At 61.8% G+C, this 12,959-nt stretch overlaps 1 protein-coding gene across 3 annotated transcripts in view; it reads right to left on the bottom strand.

Moving 5' to 3' along the window:
- The window catches only part of NFATC1 (nuclear factor of activated T cells 1), a 111,637-nt gene extending 100,783 nt beyond the window's left edge, over positions 1-10,854 (bottom strand). For 2 of the 3 annotated variants that reach the window (XM_037381383.1, XM_037381384.1), the window contains exons 1-2: positions 10,694-10,848; positions 899-1,997 (exon numbers count right to left, since the gene is read on the bottom strand). In XM_037381383.1, coding sequence (XP_037237280.1) covers positions 899-1,997; positions 10,694-10,823 — 1,229 coding nt within the window. In that variant the 5' untranslated portion in view covers positions 10,824-10,848. Of the gene's footprint in view, positions 1-898; positions 1,998-10,693 lie in introns of all 3 variants that reach the window. The other variant, XM_037381382.1, reaches the window with a different exon arrangement.
- Positions 10,855-12,959: the final 2,105 nt, after the last annotated feature.

Raw genomic sequence — 12,959 nt, 5'->3', positions numbered from 1 at the left:
GAGGCCAGGTGTTCGGGGGGGTGGGAGTGGCTGGAAGAGGAGAGGGGGTGGCCATTACAGCCAGCGACTGAGCACAGCCTGCAAACTTCTGGAAAACAAAACTGTCCTCCTGCAGCATGTGCTTCTGTCTATACAGCCTTCAGAAGACCTCAAAATAAAGACCAACACCGAGATCAAAACAGAAAGCAATGGATGTAACTCAGACTCTGGCTGTTCTGCAGTTCTCCCTACCCAGGGTCCTCCTGCGATAAATTAATGCGACCAGTATATTAAGTATGATCAGCTGACAAACACGATTTTCTTCTTTCAACACAAAAGCAGTGGGGAAGAGGGAAAAAATAAAATCACTGTCCAGCAAGGGCAGGAAGGAAGGACAACTGATAAGCAGCTTTCAGGTGTAGTGAAGTAAAAGCTGAAATAATGCACAAAAGAACCGTACTCCTATTCCATTTGTACTCACTGTCTACAAAGCGTAAATGTAAAAAGCCCTGTAACAGCCACAATAACGAGCCCAGCTCCTTGTCCTGCAACAAAACCTAAGACAGGATGATCCATTTCAAGTAAAGCCAGAGGTCTGATGGTACCGAACTGTCTCGCTGCCTGACAAGCTTCTGAGTGCCCCATGTCCAGACTGCCAGGGCTGGGGCTCGTCCCCCAGGAAGCAGATAACCAGTTACAACCCACGTGTGGCCAGCTCCTAGAACAGCCTCTTTAACCCCCGCAGGCTTTACGCGTGGTCACACCACGGCAACAGCGGAGGCAGCATCACAAGACAGGGCTACGCGCAATGGGTAGATGGGCAGATTTGGCAGGAGACAGAGACAGAAAGGGCAAGGAGGGGAAAAAAGCATGCAATAAAGATACTGTCAGGATTGCCCTCCAGGCTGGGGTTCCTTACCTCATGTAGGATGTTGGAGACAGAGACTTTGGTTTGGCCCACTGGTAGGGATGCTGTGGCACAGACAGGTACTGCTCGCAGAAGTTTCCCTTCCTGATGTGCTGAAAGCTGGAGAAATCTTCTGGTGACAAATCGGCGGTTGGCGATATGGTCCCGTGATCCTCGCCAGCCGGTTCAGTTTTGAGAGTCATGGACGGGGTATGGTCGATGGCAGTCTTCCTTGACTTGATGGGAATCCCATCGTTCATATCTATGGTGCTGTCGGTGGTGAGGGCGTTGATGGCGGCAACGATGGCGGAGCTGGTGTACTGGTTAGTGTTCCCCAGCCACGTCTCATCGGTGATGCTCACTCGTGGTGAGTTCTGTGGGGAAGGTGTGGGGGAGTGGTGCGGGGAGTAGGAGGTCTGCCGGCCGTTGAGGCTATACTTTCTCTTGTTGCAGGGAGAAGGAGGTCTGGAGTTGCGAGCCCCCAGCCAGTTCTCCTCTGTGATGCTCGTCCTGGGAGACGTTGACGGAGAGTGCCTTGGGGAACTGAGCAGAGTGCAGGCCACCATGCTGCGCTGGTAGCCCTCCTCTGTGTCAGTGGTCTTCGGAGAGACGCACGGCGACTGCCACGGGGAGGTCTGGGGTGACGTGTACGGATACGAGTAGTTGGACTCGTAGGAAGACGCTTCAGAGTTGCAGCTTCTGGAAGACAAGCTACTCGCTGGACTCAGGCAGGACGGGTCTCTGTACGCCTCGATGTTCGGTAAGTTCAAAGTGGCAGTGGAAGGTGACCGCTTGGCATTTGGGATGGCCTCCTCAACCTCATCATGGAAAAACTGGTTATTGTTATGATGAAGTCCCATGTAAGAAGTGATCTCAATTCTAGGGCTCTCTAGCGCTGGAGCTCCATTAGGTCTGATGTTTGGTGGCAGGTAGTAGTCGGAGGCCCCACCATCGATGTGTCCTCCGTAACCAGAAGGATGATTTGTTGATGGGACAACTGAAATGACGGGATTTGATGCCTGAAGGCCATGACATGGAGTTGACAATGAGGAATGTGCCACATTTAGAGGCAAGCCAGCATTTACATTTGAAGATGTATAATTATAGTGTTCTAGAAAACAAACAGACAAACAAAAAAAGAATGATATGAGGTGCGGCACAAATATACTTGCTCAGTAACATACCCCGCTGGAGTGGAGGGACATGGCACAACACACAAAAGCACAGCTCTCCATAACAACCCAGCCGACAGGCACACCGCGCCAGCGGAGAAGCTGTGGACCAGCATCCTTGCCAATGCTGGTAGCCGAACAGCACAAGACAAGCTATCTTGGGAGGGCGATGTATGCAGACTGAGTTTGTCTCGAGGACACTCTTCCTATGCAAACCTTCAGAGCAAATAATCGAGTCTTCAGACAACGGTACTTCAGCGTTCACACCCTGCAGTGCTGCTCGAGAGATGTGCTTTTATGTAAGTGGGCCTAATTGCCTCCCTGAGAAGTTGGAATACACAAAAAACACAAGACGAAAAACAAAAGTGGAGGCAGACTAAAGCAAAGAACGCGATCAACTGCATCCTGTTAAAAAAACTATGCACAACCAAAATTTCCATTACAGCAAGTTTCCAACTGGTTCCAGTTAACTAGGATTTTGGAACAAGATGGATCTATTGACCTGCTCTGGTTTCTGGGACCACTTATCCCTCCAGCCCAACTGGCAGAGGCCAGGTGAAGGATAAACATGGATGTCTCACTACTTTGCGATAGCTGAAATTCCACTAAAATTGCTGGTTATTGTGCACGCCACGTCGAGCGCTGCCAGCAGCGCACACTCGGCCAACGGTCTAACCATTGAGCAGCTCCGGGTGTATAAAAGCACTAGCAGAGCTGCATGGTTGGCGTGGAAACCTGGAAGGTGACAGATCACATCACAGACCTGCACCAACGGGCTCCTTGCCCACACGCAGGGGAACAACCTGCCCTTCGCATGCCTCCAGACCTGCTGCGCGACGGGGACCAGCAGCAAAAAGCTGGTCCACAGGAGACTGTCCCTGCCTCGCCTTGCTGCCACTCTGCTGAAGGGACTCCTTCAGCGCTGCCCCTCCAGCTCAGGGCCGCCTGCGTGTCTCCCATTGCCAGACGGAGACACTGGTGGGCTGCGCGTGGGGAGCCCACAACCAGGAGCAGCATGCCCCTGGTGCTGCGAGCTGTGATGGGAGCAGGAGCCACCCACCCTCCTGATGCTGGGAGGCTCTGCAGCCCCTGCACCGGCTCGTCTTGCCTTACTGAGACAAGGCAGCAAAACTTTTCTATCAGAGACAACAGCCACTGAACTCTGAGCCTGGCTAACGCCGCTCTGCGGGTTGCCCCCAGCCCCACGCTGCGCTTGCAGCACACCCGCCTTCCCCAGGTTCATTCCGGCAGCAGCACTTCCCTGCAGGACAGAGGGGAAACCCTGCATCCCCCCAGCCACAGCCGGTCCGCACGGGGAGCCTGCCCCTTCCCCTCGCGGGGGGCAAGCTCCCTCGGCCGCCCCCCTTGCCCACCTTCCCTAGGAGACAGGGAAAAGCTGCGTTAATTACTGCAGCTGTTATTCCCAACACGACCCGCTCCCGGGAGCGCTGCAAATGCAAAGGAGCCTCCACGCTGGCCGCAGCAGCGCAGCCGGCTATTGTCTTTCTTTTGTTTATCAGCTCAGCCCTCTCTGGTGTCATCCTCCGGCGATCCCACTCGCCTTTCTTGCTGGCAACGACTCCAAGGCAAACGGTACTTAGGAAAAATTATTGTGCTGTCGCAGTTCCACAGCAACTCTGTGATGTTCCAGCTGATGCATGTCATGTCAGGTAACAGTCAGGAACGATGAGCAACACCACCTTTTGAACTCACTCTCTCGCCTGCCTTCAGAGACCGCCCGTTTACTGAGGAAGGGTCATTAAATTACACCGGAGCATGCCACAAATAAAACCGGATTATTCAAAATATGCTGCAGCTTCACGCTCCATTCAAACAAGGCAGGCAGGAGCTATGGGGAAAGAGGTGCTACTCTGACAGGGGTAATCGACTGCAGTGGTCACAGCGAGGTGCAGACCTGCCTGAGAGATCACAGTCCTCTCCTCCCAAAATTAGTCCCCTATAGTTGCTGCCGGGCCACATGGCCGCTCTATGCCACCACAACCACCACCACCTGCATTGAAAAAAAAATATAACCAAGTGGTACAGCAGTGGTAAGATCTTCTCCGTTTCAGAAATCAGCTCAGAGAAAGGGTCTAAGCAGTGCCGGTAAGGCAGCTTCAGTGCCTTCCCTGCTTCCTCCAGCTCCAGAGGAAGGTGATGTCCTTGGCACTGCACTGCTGCCAGGACGCTGGCCAGGCACTTCCACATACATCCCCCGGGCCTTTCCACGGCCTCCTGGCCTGGCATGCAGATGGATGGCACTGGTGACATGGCACAGCTGGGTGGCACCTCCAGTCTGTCCCCACCACACAGCCAGACAGCTCCCCCCCAGGCAGGGGACCACGGGCTCCGCAGGCTGCCCCGGCTCCGCGCCCACCAGGTGGGCTTTACAGGCGGGAGGCAACAGCAGCATCCGCTGGCTGTAGAATCAGTGCCTTTAGGTCTTTTATTAAAAATAAATAGGTAAAGAAACAAAATAACAGGGATAATTATTACTGGCGTGAAAAGCGCTGTGAGCCCAGCAGTTCTCTTAAAATCTAGTGCACGACTAGGGTGAAATTCAAACACCAAAGTCTGCTGGAGATCTGCAGCCCAGGCTGAGCAATATAAAAGCTCAGACCAGCCTTCGGAATCCAGTTTAAAAAAAAATTATATTCATATATATATATATATATATATATAATTTAAAAGAAAGCCTCAAGTGTTCCAAGAAACAAGTTCCCCTAACGCAGGTGGCAAGTAATAGTCTCTCTAGAGTTATTATGTGTATTTTTTAAGTGACCTTTTAAAGGGCCAAGAGATACACTGTGTCATACAACTTCTCACATAACAGTACTCAAAATTGAGAGAAGCAAGATCCAAAGACTTCCCAATACACTCAGGTATCTTACATTTCCAGGCAGCACACAGAAAGCATGCCCACCAAATACAAAAGCCCCGAAGCCAGAACTAGGAACGGGACCCAGTCCTCAGCTTGTGAGCTAAAACCCACCAGCTATAATTTCTGGAAAAGCACGTTCTTCTCCATAACTTCTGTACTGACAAAATTCATCACATACACATACAGAGTCAGCGTTCGTAACATGCTGATGCTTTCCTCACCAGGGGGAATTAGGGCCAGTCTTGAGGGACAGGAGAGAGGAGGGTGCAAAAGCATGAAACTGCATCGCCTAACGCAGCTGTGCCGGGTTACCTGACAGCAACGGCGTGGACAAGAGGCAGGTACGCTTCAACCTGGGGCTGCTGCCACGACCTTGAGCCACAGAGGCCCCCAGCGCTTACGTGCATTTAGTACCAAGGTCACTTCCAGTAGTGTATTTTAATATCTTGAGCCCAACCCAGTATCGGATAGAGCAGCGCAGGTCTGCAACAGCTCTGTTCCAGCAAATCCACACTTGCATTAAGTGTAACTAGGACAAGAAACTGGACCCCTTGATTTGCGAGCACACCTTCACATCTTACATTTCACTTTGTGACAACATAAAAAATTCAGATTTTTTTTTTCTCCAGTTAATTTCGCAGAGCAAAGGTTTTATTCCTTTCTACTGTTAATGGGCTGATCCTGCAAGGCACCGGGCACAGGGCACCATCAGGTTTTATTCACATTCTTGAAGCAGGAATGCTGACCACCTGCAGCTCAGAGGGGCTTTGCAGAGGTGAGGGCTATTTTACCTTTCTAAAGACAAAGCCACGACTAGGTCCATGCTTAAATTCATGTTTCAAAATTGCCTAATGGAGTTAGGTACTTCTCTCATTAGGACTTTAACACTTTAACACACTCAGGCCCCTCCACTTCCCAGGTGTCTAACTACTGGGACACTCGGCTGAAAAGCTGAGTGAAACCTTAAACAAACGGCAGGTTTTTCTAAAATCTGAGAAGCTCCAAGCAACTATTTGGACACCACCAATGTGCCAGGGAGCTGGGCAACTGGAGAGCATCAGGAAGGGGAGCTCTGCACCTCCACCTGCATCTTGGCGGGCCAGGGTTTGGGAACCTGCTGCAGTTTCAGAGCCGAAGGGAGAGCAGGGCCGGGGGGGCGGGCAGCCTGGCTCCTGGTGAGTCAGCCACCGAGGCCAGCACGGGGTGGACTCACCCTCCCTGGGTCGGTCCCAGCCCTGCTCGCCGCCCCCTTCCACCGCCAGGGCTGTTCCAAGCCATAAACCGAGTCAGCCCTGACCGAGACACCGCCGTTATGAACGTGTGGACCCGGGATAAATCCAGGCCCGTTATTTTTATTTACGGGTGACCTTCAGCTAAACCCCGAGCCTAACTAGCTCCGGCTCCCGGGGGCTGGCAGGGGGGCAGGAGCGGGCTCTGGCCCGCCGCTGTAAGGGGCAAGACCCAACCTCCACGCCACCCCCAGGGCTTCGGGGCGCTGAGGCTGTGCCGGGGCCGCCCCCCGCAGCGCGGGGGCCGCGGGCAGGTGGGGGCAGCCATGGAGCGGGCAGCGCAGGGGTCTGCATAGCGCCAAAGTCCCGAAGTTTTACAACTGAGGCACCGTCCACGCTCTCCTCCCCCCCCACCGCTCACCCGGGTGCTGCAGGGGCAGGGTCGCGCTCCCCCACGTTGCGGCGGGGACCAGCCCCCCCTCCCCCCAGGGAGGAAAACCTTCCCCCCTTTCCAACCGGGCTGTGCGGGGGGAGGATCCCCGCAACACCCGTCCGCCAGCGCCCCCCGGTGCCCCATCGCCACCACCCTCCGCCCTCATCGCTGTGCTTGAACTCGAAGAGGAAATCGAAATCAAACTCCTGCTCGGCCTCCACGACCCGTCATGGCTCCGCCGCGACCCCCGCCACGCTCCGCACCGCGACCCCAGGCCCGCCCCGTCGGGGCCGCCCCCGCTGCGCCCGGACAGCCGCTGCCGGCCGGCTCACGGGGCTGCCGCAGCCCCGGCACGGCGCAGGACGCGGCGGCTGCGGGCGGTAACGTGACCCCGGCCCCGACGGGCGGCCTATCTCGCTGCCACCGCCTCTGATCCGCCTCCCGCCCGCTGCTGATGTTTCCGGGTCGATGCAAACAACCGCCCCGCACACGCACACCCCCGCCCCGCACCCCACCGGTCTGGGCTCAGTCCCCCACGCGCAGCCTGCGCGCTGGCGGGAAACCCCCTCCGGGACCGCGACTGCGCCCCTCGGCGGGGGTCCCGGCACCGGGCTGGGGGGAGTACCTCCCCACACACACCCCCGGCTTGGCGGGGGCGGGTTGGGGAGGCCGCGGGCAGCGAGACATTCACCTGCTCCCGCCCGGCGGCAGCGACCTGCCCCAGGGCTCCGGGGCAGGAGCGGCGCTTCCCGCTCTCGGCCGGGGGGCTTGGGGGGGGCTGGGGGGGCTCTGCTCGCCCGGCTGTAACAGCGGCCCGTCCCCCTCTTCGCTGCCTGCCGCTAAGGGCTTCCCCCGAGGGTCCCACCGCGCCGCCTCTGCGAGGCAGGAGCTTCGCTGTCGTTTATTTATTATGTATTTTGCTTAGTTGCAGCACCCACTAGTGCCAACTGCTATAAAAAAAAGCGCATTAAAAGGCGGGACCCCAGCGTTCCCGCTGCCTCCTGCACCGGCACGGGGAAGGTCCCGGGCCGAGCAAACGGCAGCGCCTGCGAAGGGCTCCCGAGTGGCGGGGGCCAGGCGCGCGGCGGCGTTTAAAATCAATTTTAAAAATACATTAAACTAGTTTGTTTCTGTTTTGAAACGCACTCCTGTCAGATTACGGACGTTTGGAATCTCCGCCAGGCAAAGGATCCCTAGCAGCTCGGCTCGCCCCGGCTCCCGAGCTCCAGGCCAGATTTCAAAAGGAAAGTTGTTTTTTTAAACTCAGTGGAAATGGTGTTCCCTTACAAACTCAGGGAATACCATTTTCCAGGCTTATGGCTGAAATCTCCGTTACAAAGTGCCAGGAAAACCTCATTTTTTTCCATCAGAGCCTGTTACACTTTCCTCGCTCCTCCCCGGGACGAGCCGCGCTGCCGTCCCGTCTCTTGCAGGAGCCAGCGGGCACCGACGTGCACCGGGACCCGAGGGGGCAGCCCCCGGCACGCAGGACCCCTGGCCCCGGGGTGCTGCCAGCGGGCGGCCCCGCCGCGGGGCCGGGCTCTGCACCGAGGGGGCATAGGGTCTGCTTTGAGGCGGAGGCGAGGCAGCCGTCGGGTGGCCGCCGTGGGGCTGCCCTCGGTCTCCTGCTCGCAGCCGCCTCCCCGAAGCGCCGGGGCTGAGTCACCCGAGTGCGCAAAAGGCCTTGGCAGCCGCGGAGCCACTCCGCCCGCGGCTGCCAGCCCCTCAGGGCCGTGGTCTCCCCGGGATGCTGGGGCAGGCTCGCCCCCAGCCCGGGCGAGGGGCTGCGCCGCGGGGACAAGCACCCGCTTTGCCCGGCCGCCTCCCGCAGCCCCTGCCCCGAGGGCGCGGGCTGACGCGCCACCCGTCCCGGGCTTGCAGGCGGGACAGCCCCGACCCCCGGGGCGCAGGCCCCCTCCCCGCCGGGTTCCTGCCATCTCCCCCCGGGGCGGGGAGCCGAGCAGGAGCTCCCAAGGCCCTGCTGTTCTCGCCCCTTTGCCTCTCCCACATCTGGTACCTGCGAGCCGGGTACGTCGCCGCGAACTTGTTTACGGGCGGCTTTGATTTGCCAGTGCCATAAACTACCAGCGCTGCCCTGAACCGCGTGGGTCGCCCCCCACCCCGCCGGAGGGAGGGGGGAGATATGCGGCGGAGAGGCACAACCGAAGCGATGTCACACGTGGGGACAGAGTAACAGCGTGGCGCCAGGGAATAATCCAGTTAAAACAGTGCCATTAAACGGGAGAGCGAAAGGGGCCGGTGTGCCCCGGCGACCCCGTCCCTGTGCCGCTTGTGGAGTCTCACTCGTACGCGGCACTAACCCGCCGGGGTCCCCGCGCCGAAGGACCCCTCGCTCCCACCTAAAGAAAAAAAAGCGGGGTCCTCCCACCGGGGCACGCTGCAAGAGTTTCTTCCCCGACTAAGCAAGAAATAAAGTATTTTCTCTGATTGCCGGAGTTTGGCAATCAAGGGGCACCTTAATTTGGCGGCAGCAATCCTGCCTTGCAGGGCTCCCCTGCGTGTTTCCTTGATTGGGTCACACTTTCTGGCTGGCCTCGTTTTCTTAGTCCCTTACAAAATACATCAACATGGAAGAGAACTATTGACGAGGGCTGGCGACATTTTAGCACAGGCATCAGAAACGCCAGAGAAATAAAAGGGGGGGGGGGGGGCTTGTTTTTTGGGGGGTTTTTGGTTTTTTTTTGACAAGACGCTCCGGTACGGATTTTGTATCAGCTGCCTTTGGGCGCAGGTTTTGCGGGTTGGTGCGCTGGTGCCCCTGGAGCCCCGAGCGCTGGACGCGCCGTCCCTGCAGCCCGCGGAGGTCCCCGCGCGCGAAGGGCACGCAAGCCAATGCTATTAAATAAAACGTAATTAACTTTCATCCAAAAAGGCGCTCGCATGCTTCAAAAGCGGAGCCACAGTCACAGCCGCGCTTGCAGCTCTCGCGCTGGCAGGATCCTGTCAAGTGAAATGAACCCCCGGAGTGAAAACATCTGTGTCAAAAAAAAAACAACAACAAACCCAAACACAACCAAAAAACAAAGCCCCGAGCAAACTGAGGAGATGGGCGCTGAGCGCCCCTCCAGCTGCCGCGGCCCGCCCCGCGGAAGGAGCCCCCCGTCCCTCGCGCGGAATAAACACCGCGCACGCGGGCGCGACCCCCCCCCCTCCGCTTCCTCCCCACGTCCCCCCACAATGCGCGGCCCGGGGCGCCCCCCGCCCCGCCCCACCCCCCCCGGCCGCGGAGACCCGGCAGCCCGGCAGCGGGCGGGGGGCCGGGGCACAGCGGGGCTGCCCCCGGGCCCGCACCTGCCGCGGCGATGCCCGGTGCCGGTCCCGCTCCCGGGGCGCGGGCAGAGGCAAGCGGGGCTTTACCCGGGGGGCGCAGCGGTGCTGGGTCGCGATGCTCGCGGCGGGGGGGGGGGGGGGGGGGGGGGGGGGGCCCGACTGGCGCAGGAGAAGCCGGTCCCGGCTCCAGCTCCTGGCAGGTCAAGTTCAGCCCGGGCGAGCAGCTACTCCAGCCCCGCCCACCATCCGTCCCTCTCCCTAGAAACTTTGCCGCCGTGTTTTCGGCGCACTTCTGGTTACTGCGGAGGTACTGCGGGGCATGGAAAGGAGTCGGGACAGAGCCGGAATCGCAGGGCCAGGCTGCCTGGAGCCGGGCCGGCGGCGGGGGCCGGCAGCCCCGGGGGCGCGGGGGGACACGCGAGGCCCAGCCCCGCAGCCCGGCCGCGACGCGCCCGGCCGCTCCGGTGCCTCGCCCGGCGCCCGGCGCTGCCCGGAGCCGCTTTCCCGGGGGGTCCCTCCTGCCCCCGCCACGCGAGGCACGGCCGCGATTGTGGGCTGTAACGCGACCTTCCCCCGAGCAGCCCCGGCTCCGGGGGGGAATCCCCGATCTCCTCCGCGGCTTTTCCCCCGGCCCGACCCAGGTCCTCGCCGGCGCCTCCGAGCCCCTGCGGCGCTGCCCCGGCCACCGGGAGCGGGCCCGGGCCTGGCGGCAGGCGGCGGAGCCAGCTCAGTGAGCGGCCGCCGGCAAACCTCCGTGCCGCGGCGGGGGAGCCCCGGGGGACGCGCCCGCCCGCCCGTTACCTTCCTCTGCCGCCTTCATGGTGCTGCCGAGCGGGCGCGGGCCGCGCTGCGGGGCCGCCGCCGGCCCCTCTCTCCCGCTGCCTGGGTCCCGCGACGGCGCGGCGGCGGCCGGCGGGGCAGCGCTTGGCATCCACCCGGCGGGGCGGCGGAGCCCCGGCGCCGCGCCCCGGGCCGCTGTCGGGCCCCTCGCCGCCTGCCCCGCTGCCGCGCCCCCCCCCGCCCGCCTTCACGCCCCGGAGGCCGGGGCCGCGCCGCCCCCGGCGTGGGAGCCGCGCCGGTAGGCACACGAGCTCGCCGCCGCCGCCGCCCCCCCCGGGGCCGGGGCATGGAGGGGAGGGCGGGTGGCGTGGGGGACTTCGGCGGCACTGCCCGCGACGGGGCGGCGGGCGCTGCCCGCCCGCCCGGTGCCTTAGGCGGGGCCGGGGGCGAGGGGGTGTGCGGAGCGGGGAAGTCTCGCTCTGACGCAGGGCTGCGCGCCCGGCGCCGCCTTTTAAAGCTGGAAAACACCCCCCCACCTCCCTTCCCCTCCCGGCCCCTCTCCCCGCCCGGCCCGTGATGTCAGCTGGGCCCCGGCCACGCCGACGGCGGGCGGCCAGCGGGAGGCGGGCACCGGCGGCAGCGACGAGACCCCCCTGTCCGCCCAGCCCGGTCCCGCCGCCGCCCGCGGGGTCCCGGCAGCCGGCGGACGGGTGCCCCCCTGCCGGGGGAGCGCGGCGAGGCGGGTCGCGGAGGGAAGGCGGGGGGGCAGGCGGGGAGGGGGAAATAAAATAAATAAAAAAAAGCGAGGCAGGCAGCTCGCATGCTGAAATCATTATGTAAAAAATCGCAGGCTTCCCCCGCTGTGGAAATTGGAAAAAGAGCATCAACTGGCAGGCGAGGGAAAGGAAAATCCCGTTCTGCTAAATTGCTAACAGACCGGCGGACTCGGTCTCAGTCGCTCCAGTTTTATTATTATTATTTATTTATTATTATCCTGTAAATATCTCAGCAACACAGTTGTATCTCATCGCTCCGTAGCGGTGAAAGGAGAGGCTTCCAGCCCACCGCGACTCCTCTCCCGCCTCCCACCTCCGGGATGCCCCGTCCCGGCTCCGACGTGGCCGTGACACCGGCACAGGCGGGGCTGCCCGCGGGGCGGGGGGCGCCCCCGCCGCTCCGACCCCCTCGGCCCCGCCCGCTCCGCGCCCCCACCCCCGCCCCGCGCTGGCAGGAGCAGGGGACTGCGCTTTCCTGGGGGGTTGGATGCGGCGAGGCGGGATGGGTTTGAGCATATTTGGTGTATGAAGGGGGAAAAAAAAAAAAAAAAATCTAAATCTAGTGCCTGACACCCATATGTGGTTGGAAATAAATCCAATATAAACGAAATCCTGCCTGCCCTGGGGAACGGGAGGCCGCGGCGGCTCCTCGGGGCGAGCTCCTCCACTAAATCACGGCGGCGGCGGTCCCCACCGCGCGGCGCAGCCCACCCGGCCGCCCCTCGGGGGAAACACCGGCACCCGACCAGCACTGGCGGCGCTTTTCGTTCAAGGAAAACCGAATCGGGAGGGGGAAAGACAGACCCCTCCCCCGCGGCGGCCCCGGCCCCCACGCCTCCCCCAGGCGCCCCGCCGTGGGTTCCGCGGCCGCGGAGCTCGCCGCCCGCCACCCGCGCAAGAGGCGCGGAGCGGCCTTGCACCGCCGGGCACCGCCAGGGGGCGCTGCGGAGCGGGGCGGGCGCGGGGTGGTGCTGCAGCGCCCCCCTCCGACGGCGCGGCCCCGGGCGGCGCTCGGCGCTACCGGCAGGGTGGGGGTGTCCCGTGTCCGTCCCCCCGCCCCGGCCTGGGTCGCTGCCCGACGGGCGGGGGGGGGGGGGGGGGGGGATCCCGGCGCCTTCCGGGACGCCGGAGCGGGGGTGAGGCGCGGGGCGGGCGGCAGCCGCGCTCCCTCAGCGGGACTCTCCTTTCCTGCCCGCCCCCCCGCGCTCCCCCGAAATGACGGAATCCCCCGTCTGTTTCTCCTGTTTAATGCCGTTGCCCGGACCACCGTGGCTCCGCTCCAAGGCCCCGCCAGCCGGCGCAGGCAGAGGCGGCGGCGCAGCGCGGGCGGGGCCCGCCCGGCCCACCCCCCCCCCCCCCCCCCCCCCCCCCCCCCCCCCCCCCCCCCCCCGGCCCCGACCCGGCCCCGCGCCCCGGGGCCGCCCGCTGCTCCCCTTCCCTTCCCCTCCCGCCTCCCCAAGTTTGTTTACAGCCGCTACTAGGAGAGACTGTTACACGGAGCTTATTTTGGG

The sequence above is a fragment of the Falco rusticolus genome, chromosome 3 (assembly GCF_015220075.1).
Source record: "Falco rusticolus isolate bFalRus1 chromosome 3, bFalRus1.pri, whole genome shotgun sequence".
In the NCBI taxonomy this organism is placed as follows: domain Eukaryota; kingdom Metazoa; phylum Chordata; class Aves; order Falconiformes; family Falconidae; genus Falco; species Falco rusticolus.
This window is presented reverse-complemented; position numbering and strand designations above follow the sequence as displayed.